The following is a 22,522-nucleotide window of genomic DNA, read 5'->3' as shown; positions in this document are numbered from 1 at the left end:
GATCGTTTAAAAATTATACTGATCTGTCAAAGTCAAAGTGTCATAGAAAAACAATTTTTTGACATTTTTGGTCACTTGAATTGCAAATTAATAAAACTTAGTTAAGAAATTCATGTGTTAAGAAGGTTAGAATATAGTCCTTTGATTGTTTATTATGAATGGTGCACTTAATTTTGAGTGAAGAAAAATTGAATAATATAAACAAATATAAAATGGTATCCTAACCTTTAATCGCAATATAGAAATTTAAAGTTTAAACTTGTAAGTTTTTATACCAACAGAATTTTAAAATGGTAAGTATATTTATTATTATATATTTATTTATTATTTTAAAGTTTTATCCAATATAAAAGAAAAGACGTACCATTCATTTTTTGTAAGTTAGAAAATTTTTAGTTATGCTTGAAGAAAAAATTTTTTCTTTTCGCATACTTAGGAAAAATTTTAGTATTTTGAAATTTAAAAACCTTTTTATATTATTTCTCAGTCTTTAAACTTAGTTAAATACTTCATAAAATGTAACAAATATGAAATAACTTTTACTTCTAAAAAAAATTTAGAAATTTAGATTTTCTTCCAAATATTGCATCAAAATATCATATTTTTTATTTTTAGTATTAAATGTAACTCATTTCTATTTTTTAGTGCAAAAATAACTATAAACAACTGTCAAAAAATATTTTTGAACCATTTTTCTATTTTAAATTTTCGACTTGAACGAGAGCTTTTGAATAATTAAAATTTTGTAAAATTTAATTGAAAATAATTAATTTTTTTCAAGTATTTTATTAGAATTTTCGAAAATCAACTTTTGAAGAATTCAATTGCAAATTTTTAAAAAAAAAACGTAAATTTAAAAACGAAAATTAATGAAAATTAGCTTATTCTAATTTTTTTAAATTTATTATTTTCAAAACTTTTAATTACATATTTCCGAAAATTCAAATACATACAAAAAATAATAACATTTTAAAATTATTTTTAACATTTTGGAGAAAAAAATCATGTCAAAATATTTCATTAAAATTCATCAAAAACTTAATTAGTTTTTTTAAATAATACAAAAACTCTTTTAAGAAATTCAATATTGTTTTCGAAAAATTACATTAAAATATTTTTAAAAACTACTTAATTCTTAGAATTTATCATAATTTTTTAAGATTTAATTATCTTCGAATAAAGCAAATAAAAATTTACTTTTTTGGACTTATTAAAATTTGGGAGAAATCATGGTCATATTTATAATTAAAATTATTCAAAAATTTGATTATTTTTATTTTTTGAAAATATTGTACTTTACTAAACTTAAGGAAAAAGATGGACAGTTACAATTATTATAAAAAATTGAATTTTCATATTTAAATAATTTAATTCTCGAAGAACTTTCGGAAAATTATTTTAAACTATTGATTTAGAGATGAAGTTTTGTTGAAAATTATAGAAAATAATTGAATTCAGGAAGGGTTATAGTTGTAATTTTTAGAAATTATTAAATTTCATAAATTTTACTCATTTTCCGTAAACTTTCACACTTTGCAGTAAAAATAATTTTGTCAGGGACAATAATTTTAATGTCAGTAAATTGTCAGGGAAATTGATAAACTGAAACTTGTCACCACCCTGAAAAAATTTGTTTCAATTAAACTTAAATATGTTTCACTATATAGCGAAGATATTTTCAATTTGAATAAAAAAAAATTTGTTTGAATCAATAATAAATCGTTATTCTCAGTGTTTTATCACCTATTTTAAGAAAAAGAGATTCTGTGATCCTTGAACTGAATTTAATATTTTAATTAATAAAATATTCATTACTTCAATAGTTTCATTTTCACTTTTTATTTACATTTTTTAAACTTGTTATTTATAATTTCTAAAGGAATCTTTTCTTCTTTAATGTTCAATTATCTAGAAAAAAAATGCCTTATTAAGTAAAATAGGGAGAAACAATCGAAATACTAATAATTGAGTATACGCCTGTTCCACTCAACCGCAACAGTACAATTCGAGTATAATCAATCGATTTTACTGCACTATGCAAACTCAGTTTTAATTTTCTTTTCATTCTTCCAAAAAAAAACAAAACAACAATTTTTTAAGCAATACAGAAATTTTACAATTATATATTGTGTCAATATTACAATCTTTTTGAATTAATCTCTTAATAACTAATAACTAATTACAAAGTAGCAAAGCAAGTAGAATGTAAGAGGCTTGCTTACAATATTCAATTAGCACTCTATAGCTGTAGATTCTTTTTCCGTCAAAAGGAACAAGAATCTAGTGTAATAAAATATTAATTTTAATGAAAAGAAAAGTCTCATTTACTTTGAGAAAGATAATTATGAATAAATTTCAAGGGAGAATTCAACCTTGTAGACTCAATTTAAAAGGAGAGACTTAGGGAAGAAATTAAAAAAGTTTAATGAAAAATGGCAATAAACAGAAATTTTTTAAATAGCTACATATCTATGTATATAACTACTAACCGGGAAATAGCCGGGAAAAACCGAGAATAAGCCAGAAATTTTATGACAAACCGGGAACTTTTTCATTAAATTAAAAAAGTTTTCTTTTTTTACTCTTTTTTTAAAAAATCGCTTTTTATTCTAATTTTTATAAATATTTATACTGTTCTCTAAATTTGAATTAGTTAAAAATAATTAATTTGATAGTAAAAAATCATTCACTAATTCAAATATAGTTAGTAAATAAATTTAAAAAAAATTATCAAATTAATAGAAATTTTGTAAAATTCAACTGAAAATAATTAAATTTATTAAAGAATTCTATTAAAAACTTGTTAACAAATCGAATTTTCAAAGTATTTTAATTTAATAATTGATAAATAATTGAATTTTATAAAGAGTCACATTCTAATGTATTCACGTTTCTTAGTGCGAAGATTAAAAATTAAAAATTTAATTTAAAAAAAGATACACACTTAAAATCTTTTTCTATATATTATAATAATCGTCAGTTTCCTTTCCGTTAGCAAATTATCTGCATTCATTTGATTGTTTTGAAAATTAAATTTTGTGGGTTAAGTATTGGCATTTTTTATATATTTTTTAATGTCAAACCTTTTAAGGTTGAAAATACTTTACTTATAAGATTGTCTCGACTCTTTGGTAAAAAATCTAAAATTATCAAAAATTCGAAAAAATTTAAAAATCCGATTTTCTTTAAATTCAACATTTTTTCTTCTCTTTTATGGGATTTAGCTTCATTATTTTTGTGCTTTTGGAAAATACTTTACTTATTAAATTGTCTCGACTCTTTGGTAAAAAATCTAAAATTATTAAAAATTCGAAAAATTTCAAAAATCCGTTTTTCTTAAAATTCAACATTTTTTCCTCTCTTTTATGGGATTTAGCTTCATTATTTTTGTGCTCTTGGAAAATACTTTACTTATTCAAAACTCTCGACTCTTTGGTAAAAAATCTAAAATTATCTAAAATTCAAAAAAAATTCAAAAATCCGAATTCCTTAGAATACAACATTTTTACCTCTCTTTTATGGGATTGAGCTTTACTATTTTTGTGCTTTTGGAAAATACTTTACTTATTCAAAACTCTCGACTCTTTGGTAAAAAATCTAAAATTATCTAAAATCCAAAAAAAATTCAAAAATCCGATTTTCTTTAAATTCAACATTTTTTCTTCTCTTTTATGGGATTTAGCTTCATTATTTTTGTGCTTTTGGAAAATACTTTACTTATAAGATTGTCTCGACTCTTTGGTAAAAAATCTAAAATTATCAAAAATTCGAAAAAATTTAAAAATCCGATTTTCTTTAAATTCAACATTTTTTCTTCTCTTTTATGGGATTTAGCTTCATTATTTTTGTGCTTTTGGAAAATACTTTACTTATTAAATTGTCTCGACTCTTTGGTAAAAAATCTAAAATTATTAAAAATTCGAAAAATTTCAAAAATCCGTTTTTCTTAAAATTCAACATTTTTTCCTCTCTTTTATGGGATTTAGCTTCATTATTTTTGTGCTCTTGGAAAGTACTTTACTTATTCAAAACTCTCGACTCTTTGGTAAAAAATCTAAAATTATCTAAAATTCAAAAAAAATTCAAAAATCCGAATTCCTTAGAATACAACATTTTTACCTCTCTTTTATGGGATTGAGCTTTACTATTTTTGTGCTTTTGGAAAATACTTTACTTATTCAAAACTCTCGACTCTTTGGTAAAAAATCTAAAATTATCTAAAATCCAAAAAAAATTCAAAAATCCGATTTTCTTTAAATTCAACATTTTTTCTTCTCTTTTATGGGATTTAGCTTCATTATTTTTGTGCTTTTGGAAAATACTTTACTTATTAAATTGTCTCGACTCTTTGGTAAAAAATCTAAAATTATTAAAAATTCGAAAAATTTTAAAAATCCGTTTTTCTTAAAATTCAACATTTTTTCCTCTCTTTTATGGGATTTAGCTTTATTATTTTTGTGCTTTTGGAAAATACTTTACTTATTTAATAGTCTCGACTCTTTGGTAAAAAATCTAAAATTATCAAAAATTCGAAAAATTTCTAAAATCCGATTTTCTTAAAATTCAACATTTTTACCTCTCTTTTATGGGATTGAGCTTTACTATTTTTGTTCTTTTGGAAAATACTTTACTTATTTAATAGTCTCGACTCTTTAGTAAAAAATCTAAAATTATCAAAAATTCGAAAAATTTCTAAAATCCGAATTTCTTAAAATTCAACATTTTTTCCTCTCTTTTATGGGATTAAGCTTTAATATTTTTGTGTTTTTAAAAAATACTTTACTTATTGAATAGTTGGAACTCTTTGGTAACAAATCTAAAATTATCAAAAATTCGAAAAAATTCAAAAATCCGATTTTCTTAAAATTCAACATTTTTACCTCTCTTTTATGGGATTGAGCTTTACTATTTTTGTGCTTTTGGAAAATACTTTACTTATTCAAAACTCTCGACTCTTTGGTAAAAAATCTAAAATTATCTAAAATCCAAAAAAAATTCAAAAATCCGATTTTCTTTAAATTCAACATTTTTTCTTCTCTTTTATGGGATTTAGCTTCATTATTTTTGTGCTTTTGGAAAATACTTTACTTATAAGATTGTCTCGACTCTTTGGTAAAAAATCTAAAATTATCAAAAATTCGAAAAAATTTAAAAATCCGATTTTCTTTAAATTCAACATTTTTTCTTCTCTTTTATGGGATTTAGCTTCATTATTTTTGTGCTTTTGGAAAATACTTTACTTATTAAATTGTCTCGACTCTTTGGTAAAAAATCTAAAATTATTAAAAATTCGAAAAATTTCAAAAATCCGTTTTTCTTAAAATTCAACATTTTTTCCTCTCTTTTATGGGATTTAGCTTCATTATTTTTGTGCTCTTGGAAAATACTTTACTTATTCAAAACTCTCGACTCTTTGGTAAAAAATCTAAAATTATCTAAAATTCAAAAAAAATTCAAAAATCCGAATTCCTTAGAATACAACATTTTTACCTCTCTTTTATGGGATTGAGCTTTACTATTTTTCTGCTTTTGGAAAATACTTTACTTATTCAAAACTCTCGACTCTTTGGTAAAAAATCTAAAATTATCTAAAATCCAAAAAAAATTCAAAAATCCGATTTTCTTTAAATTCAACATTTTTTCTTCTCTTTTATGGGATTTAGCTTCATTATTTTTGTGCTTTTGGAAAATACTTTACTTATTAAATTGTCTCGACTCTTTGGTAAAAAATCTAAAATTATTAAAAATTCGAAAAATTTCAAAAATCCGTTTTTCTTAAAATTCAACATTTTTTCCTCTCTTTTATGGGATTTAGCTTCATTATTTTTGTGCTCTTGGAAAATACTTTACTTATTCAAAACTCTCGACTCTTTGGTAAAAAATCTAAAATTATCTAAAATCCAAAAAAAATTCAAAAATCCGATTTTCTTAAAATTCAACATTTTTTCCTCTCTTTTATGGGATTTAGCTTTATTATTTTTGTGCTTTTGGAAAATACTTTACTTATTAAATTGTCTCGACTCTTTGGTAAAAAATCTAAAATTATTAAAAATTCGAAAAATTTCAAAAATCCGTTTTTCTTAAAATTCAACATTTTTTCCTCTCTTTTATGGGATTAAGCTTTAATATTTTTGTGTTTTTAAAAAATACTTTACTTATTGAATAGTTGGAACTCTTTGGTAACAAATCTAAAATTATCAAAAATTCGAAAAAATTCAAAAATCCGATTTTCTTAAAATTCAACATTTTTTCCTCTCTTTTATGGGATTTAGCTTTATTATTTTTGTGCTTTTGGAAAATACTTTACTTATTTAATAGTCTCGACTCTTTAGTAAAAAATCTAAAATTATCAAAAATTCGAAAAAATTTAAAAATCCGATTTTCTTAAAATTCAACATTTTTTCCTCTCTTTTATGGGATTTAGCTTTATTATTTTTGTGCTTTTGGAAAATACTTTACTTATTTAATAGTCTCGACTCTTTGGTAAAAAATCTAAAATTATCAAAAATTCGAAAAATTTCTAAAATCCGATTTTCTTAAAATTCAACATTTTTACCTCTCTTTTATGGGATTGAGCTTTACTATTTTTGTTCTTTTGGAAAATACTTTACTTATTTAATAGTCTCGACTCTTTAGTAAAAAATCTAAAATTATCAAAAATTCGAAAAATTTCTAAAATCCGAATTTCTTAAAATTCAACATTTTTTCCTCTCTTTTATGGGATTAAGCTTTAATATTTTTGTGTTTTTAAAAAATACTTTACTTATTGAATAGTTGGAACTCTTTGGTAACAAATCTAAAATTATCAAAAATTCGAAAAAATTCAAAAATCCGATTTTCTTAAAATTCAACATTTTTTCCTCTCTTTTATGGGATTTAGCTTTATTATTTTTGTGCTTTTGGAAAATACTTTACTTATTTAATAGTCTCGACTCTTTAGTAAAAAATCTAAAATTATCAAAAATTCGAAAAAATTTAAAAATCCGATTTTCTTAAAATTCAACATTTTTTCTTCTCTTTTATGGGATTTAGCTTCATTATTTTTGTGCTTTTGGAAAATACTTTACTTATTAAATTGTCTCGACTCTTTGGTAAAAAATCTAAAATTATCAAAAATTCAAAAATCCGATTTTTCTTAAAATTCAACATTTTTTCCTCTCTTTTATGAGATTTAGCTTCATTATTTTTGTGCTTTTGGAAAATACTTTACTTATTTAATAGTCTCGACTCTTTGGTAAAAAATCTAAAATTATCAAAAATTCGAAAAAATTCAAAAATCTGAATTTCTTAAAATTTAACATTTTTTCTTCTCTTTTATGCCATTTAGCTTTATTATTATTTGAATTTTTATTCAAGAGAAAAAATGGAAAACTGAAAAAATTTAGAAACTTTTAAAAATTCCAGGCCTTTTCCATGATTTCCCTGATTTCCAGAAGCCTTTTAAAAATTCCATACCATTTCCATGATTTCCATGATTTCCAGATTCTGTAGGAACCCTGCTTTTGTCTGACTTTCTTCTAAATTATCGAATTCAGTGATTTCTGGGGTGAATTTGGTTAAGTTGTAAAATGATTAATTTCTATTTGAATTCGTTTTTTTGAATGTAGAAAGTCTGATGTTAATTTAATTCTTTTTTCGTTATGCCCGGCAAAAAATATTTAGCTGGATGAACTACAGATTTCACTTTAGTAGCGAAATTTTTCAGTGCTTCAATTAATACTTTCGTTCTTCTAGAGAAACTTATCGCTATTTCAAGTAAAACTTTTTTTAGTGTGTAATAATTATTATTTCTTTAAAAAGTATTTAATTTAAAATGGCTTTATAAAATAAGCAATGCAAAAGATGACCCAGATACTAATTGTAATTGTTCTAGCCATAGTTTAAGTCTAGTAATGTAAATTCTATTTAAATTGAGACCATTGAAATTATTTGAATTTTAGTTAGTTAAATCTCTTTGTTAGGTTATAATAATTATTTCTTTAAAATTTTTTAAATTGTATAAAATAAGCAGCCCCATACAACATTCCCGCGCGCTTGCGCGCGGATAGTTTGGCTAGTATTTATAATAATAATCGATGTATTCCGGTAATGTGTTCGCAGTTTGAAGTTAGTTATTGTTTGCTTTTTTGTTTCCTAACTTTTTTCATAATTTTTTTTTTCAAATATTTTCAATTTTAAAATTAATGTATTAAAAATCATTGAATTCTTGCAAAGAATTTTGTCATAAAATTTGAAAATAATTGGATTACTTCGCAGAATTTTATTATTTATGAAAATAATCGATTTCTCGAGAAGAATTTCTTTGAATTTTTTTTTTAAGGATTGTCACCGGCAATATAAGGAAATGAGAGAAAATTATAAAAATTTGACAGTTTAATCTTTATATTATTTTAGAAACATATGATTTTTTTCATAATTTTTTACCACGTAGTTTTTTCTTAAAAAAATAAAATAAATTTGCAATTTAACATAGGCTCTTATGGGAGCTCAGATAAATCTTAGAAAAAAAGTGTGAAGGAAATGAGAGAAAAATCTGTGGTTTTGTATATGGATAGACAATGTCAAAAAGTTTAAACTGGAAGATTTTAGAAAAAGTTTACCACAGATTTAATGAATAAATAATTATTAAAGTTTTAGTTTTCAGAACAGTAATAATTGTATAAGTATCAAACACAAAAACACATGAAAATGTGGCAACATCGCAACAACACACAACCTCAAAAAAATACAAATTTGATCTGTACATTTGAAATTAATAATATTCCTTAAACATAAGTTAATAACTTTCATGTTTCTTTTGCATCATAATTATATTTTACATTTGTTTATTGTAATTTTCGTGTTCTCAAGGTTCTCAACACTAAAAAATTTGAGGTTAACCTTTGACAATATACTATATTCCAGTCGTACCAACCATATGTCGACTATGTTGTGTAATGGTTTTTAGCACTTTTTCAAAAGATTAATTAAATACATTTTTTAATGTTTTAGTCTTGAAAAAATTTTATCATTAATTTTTACATCTTTTTTGAATGTTTTTTTCTTAAAATAAAATAAATATTTAGGATTTTTGATTAAAATTATGAAACTGAAATTTTTTTTTGAGGTTGCAAACATGCAAGATTTTACATGGGAGTAATGGGAACAATCCCTTTGCCCCTCACCACAGCTGTGACAATCCTTAAATAATGGAGTTTCTCTAATAATTTTAATTGAAAATTGTGAAAGAAATTTAATTTTATGAACAATTTCGTTCAAGTTTTTAAAATAATCGTGTTTCTTAATAATTGAAATTAAACATTTAATTATTGAATTTTATGAAAATTTTTCTAAAATAATTAAATTCTTCTCAGAATTTTATTACAATTTTCTAAAATAATTTAATTCATTCAAGGAATTTTATTAAAATATAGAAAGTAATTAAATTCTTTTGAAGAATTTCTTTGTACTTTTTTAAATAACTTAGTTTTTTTGAATAATTTCAATTGAAAATTTTGAAAATAATTGAATTGAACAAAGAATTTTTTCAACATATTAAAATAATTTTCAAAATAATTTTTGCCATGAATTTTACTTCGAAAGAATTTCTTGATAATAATTTATTGCAAATTTTTGAAAATGATTGAAATTCTGTAAAGAATTCAATTATTTATGGAAAAAAATTGAATTCTTGACAAGAATTTGTTTCAAATTTTTGAAAATAATTGAAATCCTCCGAAGAATTTTATTATTAATGAAAATAATTGAAATATTCCAAAGAATTTTATTTTTTATGATGATATTTGAATTCTTGCGAAGAATTTTATTAAAATTTTTGAAAATAATTAAAATCCTCCGAAGAATTATTTTATTTAGGAAAATAATTGAAATCTTCCAAAGAATTTTACTTTTTATGAATAAGATAATTGAATTTTTAGGAAAAATATTATTAAAATTTTTTAACACAATTGAAATCCTTTGAAAAATTTTATTATTTATTTATTTATTTATTTATTTAACATTGGTCCCGCAGTCCCTATAGACCATACATGGGTAACTAGATTAAAGAATATAAAATATTATGTACTTAAAGTGATTTTTTAAAATTTTAATTGTGAAATTATTCAAAAATTTTAAGTTTGAAATAAAAAATTTTATAATTTGCATAATAATAATTTTTTAATAAAATGGAATTTTTGATATTCTTCAATTCTATTGTTTTAAGATAATTGAATTTCTATAAAAAAATAATTGAAAATTTTTGAAACAATTGAAATTTCTTTACATTCTATTAAAAATAATTAAATTCTTATAAATAATTTTATTTAAATTTTTCGAAAATAATCAAGGAAAGTTTGTCACCGTAATTATAATTTTATTTTTACAATATAAAGTCCCTCTTAAAGTTTTAAATCAATTTCTGGCTTTTAAAAGTTATATTATTTTATTATTATTCAATAATTATAATTATTGAACTTCTCTTAAATTTATATTTTTTTAAGTTTCTGAATGTTCAATTAATTTATATTTATTTATTTATTTCTTGAGTAAATTAAATTTTTATTGCTTATTAAGTACATAATTAATTATTACTGCTTATTATTAAAAAAAATTATAATAAAATTCTTCCCAAGAATACAATTATTTTTTTAAATAATAACATTCTTTGGGAGGATTCAATTACTTTTAGAAATAGTAAAATTCTTTGCAGAAATTCAATTAGTAATTATTTAATAATTATTATTATTAGTAATTATTTATTCAATTAGCAATACATTTTAATAAAATAAAATTAATCAAATTTTCAATTATAATTATGAACAGACAAGATTATTTTAAAAAATTGAAAGAATTTAATTCAATTATTTTCTAAATTTTTAATTAAAATTATTAAAAAAAAAACATTATTTTCAAAAAATTTAAAGAAACTCGTCAAAAAAATTTAATTATTCATAAAAACTCTAATTCAAATTTTTGAATCCATTGTAGATTTATTTATATTCGAAATCAAATAAATTTAAATTTGATGCTAGAAAAAAAAACCGGAAAAAATTAGAACAAAGCCGGGAATTTTGTTGAACGAAAATAGTAAAAAACTCAAGTGAAAAGTACTCGAGCAAAGTGAAATAGAAAAAAAAATTTCAATTAAAAAATTTTACGTGCAAAAATATTCCCCGAGAGTTGATTTTCAAACTTTTAAACACATTTACAATAAATTGGAAATGATATAGTTTAATGTTTAATAAAAGTGGAAGTTTTAATTCAGAAAAAGGAGTAGAAAAAAAAAGTTTTAAAACAAACGCCAAAAAGCAGAGTTTATTAAAAGAAAAGCTAGTGAAAATAAGTTGGAAAATAAATTATGTATTAACGTTTATGTAATGTATTTGTATATGTATACCTATGTGTCTTGCCTGACAAAAGGAGTTGGTCCTCAGAAGTTACTAACTTTAGCGCAGACGCTTTAAAGCTGCAAGCTTCAACTTACATATAGAATATCTGGCTTTTCTGTGTTCAGAGCGCGGTATTATACTTCAGTGCGGCTCGCACAGCCGGCTAATGTTCGTCGGTTCATTATTCTCGCTGTGCTTTTTAAGATACGTAAACAGCACGAAAGTTTTTTTTTTTTTTTTTTAATAAATGACAGTTGAAAAAAAATTGTTTTTCGAATGATATTTGTTTATAATAAATAATAATTATTACACTGTTAACACAAAATTTGTTTTTCATTTTTAAGTGAAAGTTTCTTCGAAAGAAAAAAAAAATGAAAACAAAATGTGATTGACGAGGTAATGGGAATTTATAAATAGCGTTAGAGTATTAAAATTTAAAACTCATTTGAACTTGAATTAAACAAAATTTTTTTTTTATTTTTCTTTTTTATGATTTTTTCCGTGCTTTATATTAATCATTAAAGACATCTTCTGTTTGTGTTAAAAATGTTACTTTTAAATTTTTCTTTAATTTAATTAATAAATTATTTATTTTTTTAATTAATAAATTAGTCCGAACTTTAAATACATCAATTTTCCTTTTTTTTTTTTGCTTTATAGGATAAACGTAGGAAAATCTAAACATAATTCACCGGACAAAATCAATTTCGGAAACTTATGATGATCCAGAAACGTGAAAATTGGCAAATTGTTATTGAATCGAGTAACGTGATAATAAAGTTTGATTACTTGGGAAACACATTAAAATACATGATCTATTAATTTTGATAAAAGGAAAAAGTCGTTTAAAAATCCCAATGAATTTCATTCATAATAATAATATCTAAAAAGGGAAAATAAATTTAAAAGTAAAAATAGAGAAATAATATATAGATTATTAATTTTTTGATAAAGATGTTCACTCCATTTCTATATTTTTTTTTTTTAATATTATTGATGGAAACAATGAAATTCATTGCGATTTTTAATAGATTTTTTTTAAATAGATTATTAATTTCTTTATTTTTAATATTAATTAATTAAATGAGTTTTAATTAATTCAAAAATAAATTTAAAAGTAAAAATAGAGAAATAAAGTGAACTTCTTTTTTAAAATATTAATAATCTTTAGGTATAGATTATTAATTTTAAAAAAAAAAAAGTTCACTTTATTTCTCTATTTTTACTTATTTGGAAATTTAATTTTGTCTTTTTAAATACTATTGACGAATGAAATTCATTGCAATACTGAAGAAAGGAATTCAAATTTTTTAAAAAGTTCATTTTGGTGGAAACGCACATTCATGACAAATGACAAGAGCTTATTTCAAAAATGTAAAAGGTAGAAGCATTTTGTACTTTACGATTCTCTATTTTGTTTTTTATTTCGCTTTTTTGTTCTTTCATTTTTTATTTTCCCTTTAATTAGCAAAATAAGAACAATTTTCCATTGTCACCTTTTAAAGAACAATACACGTACTTTTTTCTTACTTTATTTTAAAGAAAATTTTTCTATGAAATTTTTATTTTTGAATGCTTTTTTTTAGAATTTATTTATATTTTATAAATTTATTTCCATTTCGGGTATGTTTGCAAATAATCTGAAAAGTTTCAGACAAGTTTTTAATTTATTTATCACCTTCTGGAAACTTGTCAACGGGAATAACATTTGCTCAACATTATATTATTATGTATGTTCCTAAAGTTTTGAACGAAATTATTTTGTTTCCATTTAAATATTTCCATAAAAACTTTTTTTCACCAATAAAAAAGTAAATTCACTTATATCTACTTTTTTTTAAAAAATTTTTTGCTTTGAAAAACATTTTTTATATTTAGAATTCAGTTATTAATTTATATTTAGAAAGAGATCAAATGGAAATTTTGTCCCATTTAACATTTCAAATTGCAAAGTGCATTATATTATGTAATTTAAAAAGGGGAAGAAATACATTGAGAAATTTATACGATTCAAATTATTCGAAATTATAAAAAAAAATTATTATTTAAAGTTAGTTTTCATGATAACAATACTATATTATTCTGTCGGAAAATGCTATTGTGATACTTTTTGCATTGAAATTTAAAACATATATACAGTGTGGAGAAAAATGGAAATCCAATTTATTGTAGTAGAAAGTGATTGTGACCAGTATGTGGTTTCAGAGTAAAAGGAACAGATATTTTAAAAAATTGAATTCCATTGTTCTCTCACGCTGTTGTTAGAGTGCGAGCAATTTATTCATTTGTTTTTTTAGACCACAGTAAAAAAAAAGGAAAAGAATGGAAGAGACAAAAAATAGTAGGTATATAGAGAAAAAAACGTGTCCAAAATTCGTTTATCGTACTTTTTAATTGCAAGCACTTTCGTTCAAGTGGGGAAAAAAATCATATTTCTTTGCAAACTTTAACGAAAAAAATATGTTAATGATTTAAAACTTCACATACAAACTTTTTATATCGTATTAAAAATCAAATAAAATTTTTTAAAAAAAAGAATTTTATTTTTTTATTTTTTAAAGAAAGTTAAAAATTTTAATATGCAATTTAGATGCCACTAATTTTTTTATATCTTTATTAGTTTCTTAACTAGCAACAATTCGCGTGCGGCAAACTTTTTACTCACTTTTTTAAAAAAAATTTTAAATAAAATTAGTAATTTTAAAAATAATACAACTTAAATTTTAAATAAAATTAGCGATTTTAAAAATAATAAAGAAAAATTTTAAATAAAATCAACAATTTTAAAAACAATACAACGTAAAAATTTTTAATTCAAATTTATTTTTATAAAAATAAAATATGAATTGGAATATAGTTTTAATTTCGAAAATTTTCCTCATTTCAATAGTTTTCAATATCTCTATACTATTTTAATAAAACTACCCAAAAGAAATCAAATATTTAAACAAAAATTTTAATAAAATTGTACGCAAACAGAATTCAATTATTTTCATAAATAATAAAAATTTCACAGGAATTCAATTATTTACAAATTTTTTTTTGTAAGTTTCTTCTCAATAATTCAATTATTTTCATAAATAATAAAACTCATCTCAAAGAATTTTATCAAAAAATTTGAGAATATTTGAACTCCTTCGAACAATTATTTTGTTATTTAGGAAAATGATTGAATTCTCGCGAAGAATTTTGTTAAAATTTTTGAAAATTCTAATTAAATTCCTTTCGAAGAATTTCTTTGAATTTTTTTTTAAATAATAGTTTCTTTAATAATTTTAATTAAAAATTTTGAAAATAATTGAATTATTATGAACAATTTGTTTCAAATTTTTTAAATAATCGTGTTTATTGAAAATTGAAATTAAACATTTAATTATTGAATTTTTTATTAAAATTTTAGGTAGTAATATATTGAATTCATTTGAAAAATTTTATAACGAATTAAGAAAAAAATTCAGTTCTTTCGTAGAATTTTTTTTGAACATAATTAAATTTTTGCAAAGAATGTTACTATTTATAAAAATATAATTTAATTTTTTCTAAAAATATTAAAATTTTTTTTAAAATTAAATTCTTTTCTGAAATTTTACAAAGATTTTTACTATTTAAGTAATTAAAAAAATAATTAAATTGTTTCGAAGGATTTATTAAAATTCTAAAAATTAATTGTATTCGTTTGTGAAATTTTATATATTTTTACAAAAAAATTTACTATTTTTATAAAAATAATTAAAATTCTTACGAAGAATGTTATTATTTATGAAAATAATTTAATTATTTTCATTATTTTTAAAAAACTTCGAATTTTATTAAAACAATATTGTAATTAAGAAATAGGTATGAAAATTGAAAATTTTCTACAAAAATATTAAGAAACGGGAATATCTAATGTTTTTTTTTCCCAAAATAAAAGAATGAGTTTGTGAACAATATTTTGTTATTGAGAAATAAAAATTATACATAAAATGGGTATTTATTTACTATTTCTTTTAATCATAATTTTTTAACAAATTTTCTATTTTTTATAAACTAAAAATTATTTTTCATTTGTTAATCATCATGTTTTTAAATTTTCTAATTTCTAATATTATTTTATTATGAATCATGAAAAAATACCTGCATATTTTCGATTTGTCGAACAATATTTTTTAAAGAAAAAAAAAAACAAAAGCATACACAAAAACTGACTTCAAACTGCATAGAGAATGAATTAAAGAATACGAAGATTAATTACTTTCTTAATTCTTAATTTTTAATGTAACATTTTTGAAATTTTTTTTAACTTTTAACTGCTTTAGAAAATATTTGACTAAACAAAATTGCCAACGATTAACATTTATTTTTATTTCCTTTTTTTTTGAAGAAAAAAGCAAAATGTTTTTTAAAGAAACATAGAAAAAAGGAAATTTTAAAAGTTTAATAAATTATTTAAGAATAATGAATGCGTGTGAGAGGCAATCGATATCAAAGTCACGAAGAGAAAAACTGTTAGTTTAGCCATAAAAATAATGGGTTGAAAACATTGAAAATTAATATTATACACGGAAAAGATTTATTCCTTTTATTTTACCGAATTAAATGAATTTTTCTATAAAGTTGAGATATAGTGGCATAATATCTATTAACTATATAGATATGGCTAGTACTATAACAGTTTGAAAACAGTTCAAACTGAACGTTTAATATGAATTAAACAGAAATTAACGTTTATTTCGAACACCTCCTTCCTGAGCATTAGTATTTTAGGAATAGTTCGGTAAAACTTCCTTGACTTGCCTGACGTGTTGGTTTTCAGGATAAATCAATATTTTCTTAAAGAGCTATGAGGTTGTAGAAGATCTCTCCAAAATATAAATAAAATCGAATTTATATGCTATTCACCGAAGGGGATTTAATTTTGCCCTCTAGTTGCTCTTCATTCCTCTGACCTGTTGAATAATAATATTCAATATATTTTTAATGTAGGGGGAGATATTTATTAAGCATCCTACCGATTAACTCAATCAACACCTATATTGGGAATTTCTGATATAATTTTTTGTCAAATAACATTATTTACAGTAAAAATAAATGTATATTTAAATTGAGATTCAATTAGCGATTCACAACCTGAGTCGTCATTCCTCTGAACCAAATTAAAAACAAAGCATTAATAGATATAAATTATTTAAAATTTGTTTACTATAAAAGTCATCTACGAACATGATAAGGCATTTTAAGTTTGCAGAAAATCGATTGCTATTTGGCTTTTTCATATATGGTGGCTCCTTTTAGGTTCCAATTTTTGAAATACTATATTTTTTCCAGAGTGTCAGTGAAAAATAAACCTAGGTATACATTTTTTTGGTGAAATTTAAATTAAAAAACTAATTAAAATTATTTTTTATTAATTTTCTCCATATTTGTTAATTTTGAAAAGTTTTATTTTTGTAAATCGAAAAAACTTACTTCCTTTTATTAATTTTTTAATTTGAATGATACAGAGTTGTCTTATTATATTTTGAAAAAACACCTGCTACAACTTTTAATGCTTTAGAACTTAAGAAATTAAAGTTTTCTTTTTTTTCCAACTATAATAAAAATGAATCTTTCTGGAGAATCACCCTTATACTTAATTATTAATTAAATTAAAACATTTTAAACACTTATTAATTATTAAATATGTAATAAATGTTTTTAAATCATACAAAAGAACATATAAAATAGTAATAACATACTTAGTTTTTTTGGCTTGGGATACAATTTTTCTAAAATGTATTTTCTAATTTTTTATTTTCTAAAACTTTTTTTTTCTAATAAAGATTAATTTCTAAAAATCTTTTTTCTAATGAAGGTGATTTTCCAATTTTCTATCTTTTAATAAAGGTAATTTTCTAAAAATTTCTTTTTCTAATAAAGATAATTTTCAAATTTTTTTTTTCTAACAATATTCAACTTTTGTAATGACGATCAATTTGGTATATGATTAAAAATAAAATTTATGAAAATTTTTTAATTCTTTAAAACAATACTTGAGATTTTGTTAAAAAATTGTAAAAAGAAAATAGAAATTATGCAAATTTGTTAACAAAATTTTTAAATAATCCAGTTAAAAATCGTAATTAACAAATATAAGTTATTTTGGAAATTTTGGTATGAAAATAATGCAAATTATTATTTCTTTTTTTCAAAGAAGAGTAGAATTTTGTTAAAAATTTGTGATAAAAATAGGAATTTTATAAAAAAATTTTCCGCTTTTTCAAAAAGAAACTCATAATTTTGTAAACAAAATTGTGATTGAAAGACAGAAAATAAGCAAAATAGTTTCTATTTTCTAATCTTAATTTTTTAACAATTTTCTAACTTTTATCAAAATTATGGAATTTTGATTTCATGAAAATTTTATGATTACAATAAATATTAGAAATCATAACTTTTTAGAAAATTTTTTTTTTAAAAACAGGTTTCATTAGAAATCGCTTTTTTTAGACAAAAAGGATAAGATAATATTTTTTAGAAAAAGTAACTACCTACCATTTTTTGAATATAATTTATTCAATTAAATGTGAATAGTATATTATCTAATATTTCAGAAAAATTAGCTTTCTATTAATTCATTTAATATCCTCAAATATTATTTAAAATTTTTTTAAATTTTAACTTAAAAATTTGAAATAAGAATTTCAGTATAAATTATAATTCTTTTATTATATTTTATTAGAATATCTATCCTTTGTAATAATAAAAACATAATTTGAAAACAGTTTATAAATTGATCTTAAATATATATTTAGAAATCATTCATTAATATAAATATCACTTTTTGTTTTGTACAACAATAGTTTATTATTTGAATCTTTCTCACAAGTGGTGAAAAAAAATTCAAATTAATATGTATAATTTGTATGTTTTTAAATAACTTTTTTCCTTATAGAAATTTTTAATTAATTCTTGTCAAAATTATATTTCTGGCACGAAAACGAATCGATTGATGTTTATATAAAGCATACTTGAAGCGTGTTCTTCTAAAATTTCTGTTTTGGCCTTTCATTCCAATTTTACCAAACTGAATTCAGTAAAATATCAGGAATAAATTTTCTCCGTGTACATTTTTATTATTAAAAAATCCATCTTTAAATTTTTAAAGTTTTTGATATATTCTGTTTTTTGTTACATTTTTGAATTTTATTTCATTTTTTAATTATTATACATACACAATGGACAAAATGTTATATTCTATTAAAAATCGTTATTTTAAATTAAATATAATAAGAAGAAAGAAATAGCGAAATATGAAAATAAAAACTACATTTAATAGACATTAAATAATAATTGAATTATCTCCTCCAGTTCATTAGTTGTTAATTAGCGATTTTTAAAGCTTGTTAAATTAAACGTGTTCATGATCCGAGTTTGCCGATAAATTTTGATTCATAAAATGAATATTAAGGAATACAATGCAATTGATTATTATTTCAATAATTGCCAGCACAAAAATATGTGATAAATGAAGATCAAATTGTATTATCAAATAATTTTATTTGTGAAAGAATTTTAAAAATAAAATTGAATAAAATTATTGGAAAACAAAAATAAATCACTAAATAATTAATGTTAATTGAAAGCTTTCATATAAATTTCCTCTTAATTTATGAAATTTAATGCTGACATTTATTTTTTGCGAAAATTCCTGAATTATCTATATAATTAAATAAAAAAAGAGGAGGTGTGAAATATTCTAATTATTGAAATTGATCATTTTACGTTTTTTTTTTTTCAGCTGGAAAATGATTCACGACTGAATACATACATAACATATGGAGATTTGTATAAAAGTTGAACGAAAAGGGCTCACAATGGATGAAAAACAGAAGTGGAATTAAAAGCTCACAGCTTCTGAATGGGATTAGTTGTCTCTTGAAGCGAATTCAGCCGTTGAAATGTGGGTTTCCGCAAGTACAAGAGAAAATGTGGAAATTAAGCTACTGGGAGCAAGTAAGATTGAAAGACAAGGAAATAGGTACCACTTTCGAAAAGCTCGCACTTTATCGTGAAGAGCTATTAGGAAAATGGGTGCAAAGCAATCCGCAAGAAACCTACCAACTACTGGAGAGGAAGGTAAGAAGTTGCAATCTTCTTCTATTTTTGTTCTTTTAATCTTTCGTAATAAAAAAGAACATTCTTTTTTTACAATTTTATTCGATAGAATTCAAATCGCTTTTATAATGAAAATATAATTTTCTAAATAGTAAAAGAAAAAAAATTATCTACAACTTTTAAAGTACGAAATTTCATGGAGAAAATAAATTCATCTGGTTGAATGGAATTTCATTAACACTCCACAAATATTTTACTTTTTATTCTTCTTTTCACGCTTTTTACCCTAAAACTATACTTTTTTTTCCTAAACATTTAATGAAAAACTTTTATATGTATAATTTTTTTTTAATTTATGTGAAAGCAAATTTTTCATCAAAGAAATAATTGTACAGTCATTTTTAGGGTTCCTTATACACTTGGTGTACCGTACGGAACCCTATTAGTTACGCTTGTTAACGAAATTACAATTCTTGCTCTAAAAAACAAACTATTTGACGACCGATTGTGTTCAAATTTAGTAGAAATATGTATCTTTCTCGGTAGAATTTAGACAAAATGTGCAAAACATGATTAGATTCGATTATCACAATTTTTTTTTTTTAAGATTTTTGTACTAAAAATGCTGTTTTCGTTCTCTCCAAACTCAGCATTTTAAACGGATTTTTCTGAAACTTTGTATAAATAAGGTAAATTGATTGATTAACCCTTTTGTCACTGATGTCTATAGGCGTCATTTATAGATTCGCTTGAAATTGGTTACTTGAGGTTTTTCAGGGTCACTATAGTTACCAATCTAGTGTTATTTTTTCAAAATTTAAAATGGTTCGAGTAATAAATTTAAAGCAAATTTGTTCAATATTTCAGAAATCTTCATTTTTTTCCTGACACGCAGGAAGTCGAGCTCAACTCGATGTATAGAGTACTCGAATTTTTTCAAGTTCTGAGTGAATTCGAGTACTCGAGTATTTTTTCGAGTGAAATCGAGTACTCGAGAAGATTCGAGTTTTCAAATTATTAATAAATTATTAATAACAGGAAAATTATGAAATTTATTCTATGTTTCGAATAAATTAAATAACTTTTCAATTTCGAATAAATTAAATAACTTTTCAATTTCGAATTTTATTTCAATTTACTAATTATAACATATATGTGCGGCGAATATTCGAATTCACTTGAGTGCTCGAAGTTGTTCGAGGTTTTTATACAGCTTACGAACTCGCCTCGAGCTTGAACTGATTAAACTCGACTCGGCTAGAAAAAAAAGCTCGAAAAAATTTGATCGAGTTTCGAGCTTTTTGCACACCTCTACTATTTAATATAAATACCTACATTGAAATCAAATGAATTTGATAATTTATTTATTTATAATAAAGTAGAAAATCAATAGAACCTGTCACGTGCAGTGGTTCGAAAACGTAAAAAAATTTAGTGCACCACTTATTTATAGTCAATGAAAAAATTGGAAATATATTTTTTAATTTTTTTCAGTGAACATTTTATTTTTCTCAAACTTTTTTTAGTGTTTCTAACTAAAATTCTTTTATAAATTCATTATTTTTAATAATTAATTAAATATTTATTATTTTAACTAATTTCAGAAGAATTTGAATTGATAAAATTTTTCAAAATTCTAACTTCTTTAAAATTTCTAATTAAATTCATTCAGAATTGAAATTTTATTAAATTAAAACCTTTTGAAGTTCATTATATCTATTTACAGGCCTTGGATTTTATGACTTTTTCGACTTTTTTCGACTATTATCTAAAATGTCAACTTTATTCGACTTATTTTTAAAAACTACGACTTTTTCTACTTTTTTGCCAAAGATTGCAAAAAAATGCCTTAGAATTTTTTAATTTTAATATTTTAAAATTTAATATTTTTAATTACTCATATATATCGGAATATTTAAATACATATAGGTACAAAAAATAGTACAAATATAAAAATTTTATAGGATTATTTTTAACATTTTGGAGAAAAGAATCATGTTTAAAATTTTTAATTAAAATTCTTCAGAAATTTGATTGTTTTTTTATATTTTTCAAAAATTCGATTATTTTTAAAAAATTTTATCAAATTTTAATTATTTTAAAAACATTTTACCAAATTTCAATTATTTTTAAAAAATTTTACTGAATTTCAATTATTTTAAAAAGATTCTATCAAGCTTCAATTAATTTTTTGAAAGACTTTATAAAATTTCAATTATTTTAAAAAGATTTTAACAAATTTCAATTATTTTTAAAAAATTTTACTGAATTTCAATTATTTTAAAAAGATTCTATCAAGCTTCAATTAATTTTTTGAAAGACTTTATAAAATTTCAATTATTTTAAAAAGATTTTAACAAATTTCAATTATTTTAAAAAGATTTTAACAAATTTCAATTATTTTAAGAAGATTTTAACAAATTTCAATTATTTTTTAAAGATTTTACCAAATTTCAATTACTTTAAAAATATTTGATCAAATTTCAATTATTCTAAAAAGATTTGATCAAATTTCAATTATTTTAAAAACATTTTACCAAATTTCACATATTTTAAAAAAATTTTACTGAATTTCAATTATTTTAAAAAGATTCTATCAAGCTTCAATTATTTTTTCAAAGACTTTATAAAATTTCAATTATTTTAAAAAGATTTTAACAAATTTCAATTATTTTAAAAAGATTTTAACAAAATTCAATTATTTTAAGAAGATTTTAACAAATTTCAATTACTTTAAAAATATTTGATCAAATTTCAATCATTCTAAAAAGATTTGATCAAATTTCAATTATTAACATTTTACCAAATTTCAATTATTTTAAAAAGATTTTAACAAATTTCAATTATTTTAAAAAGATTTTAACAAATTTCAATTATTTTAAGAAGATTTTAACAAATTTCAATTACCTACTTTAAAAAGATTTGATCAAATTTCAATTATTGTTAGAAGATTTTATCAAAATTCAATTATTTTTAAAAGATTTTAACAAATTTCAATTATTATTTTAAAAAGATTTTAACAAATTTCAATTATTTTCAAAAGATTTTATCAAGCTTTAATTATTTTTTAAGATTTT

General features: G+C 21.4%; 1 protein-coding gene across 3 annotated transcripts in view; it reads left to right on the top strand.

The window, feature by feature from the left end:
- The first annotated feature begins 142 nt into the window (after nucleotides 1–142).
- Nucleotides 143–22,522, top strand: part of LOC122498832 (serine/threonine-protein kinase 32A) — a 56,416-nt gene continuing 34,036 nt past the window's right edge. The window contains exons 1-3 of one of the 3 annotated variants that reach the window (XM_043606784.1): nucleotides 12,039–12,132; nucleotides 12,663–12,750; nucleotides 19,129–19,466. In XM_043606784.1, the coding sequence (XP_043462719.1) occupies nucleotides 19,418–19,466 (49 nt within the window). In that variant the 5' untranslated portion in view covers nucleotides 12,039–12,132; nucleotides 12,663–12,750; nucleotides 19,129–19,417. Of the gene's footprint in view, nucleotides 294–11,706; nucleotides 11,766–12,038; nucleotides 12,133–12,662; nucleotides 12,751–19,128; nucleotides 19,467–22,522 lie in introns of those variants that run through there. The other 2 variants (XM_043606785.1, XM_043606786.1) reach the window with 2 other exon arrangements.

This window comes from Leptopilina heterotoma, unplaced genomic scaffold (genome assembly GCF_015476425.1).
Source record: "Leptopilina heterotoma isolate Lh14 unplaced genomic scaffold, ASM1547642v1 Lhet_16, whole genome shotgun sequence".
In the NCBI taxonomy this organism is placed as follows: Eukaryota; Metazoa; Arthropoda; class Insecta; order Hymenoptera; family Figitidae; genus Leptopilina; species Leptopilina heterotoma.
The sequence above is the reverse complement of the archived record's forward strand: the minus strand, read 5'-3'. Positions and strand labels throughout refer to the sequence as shown.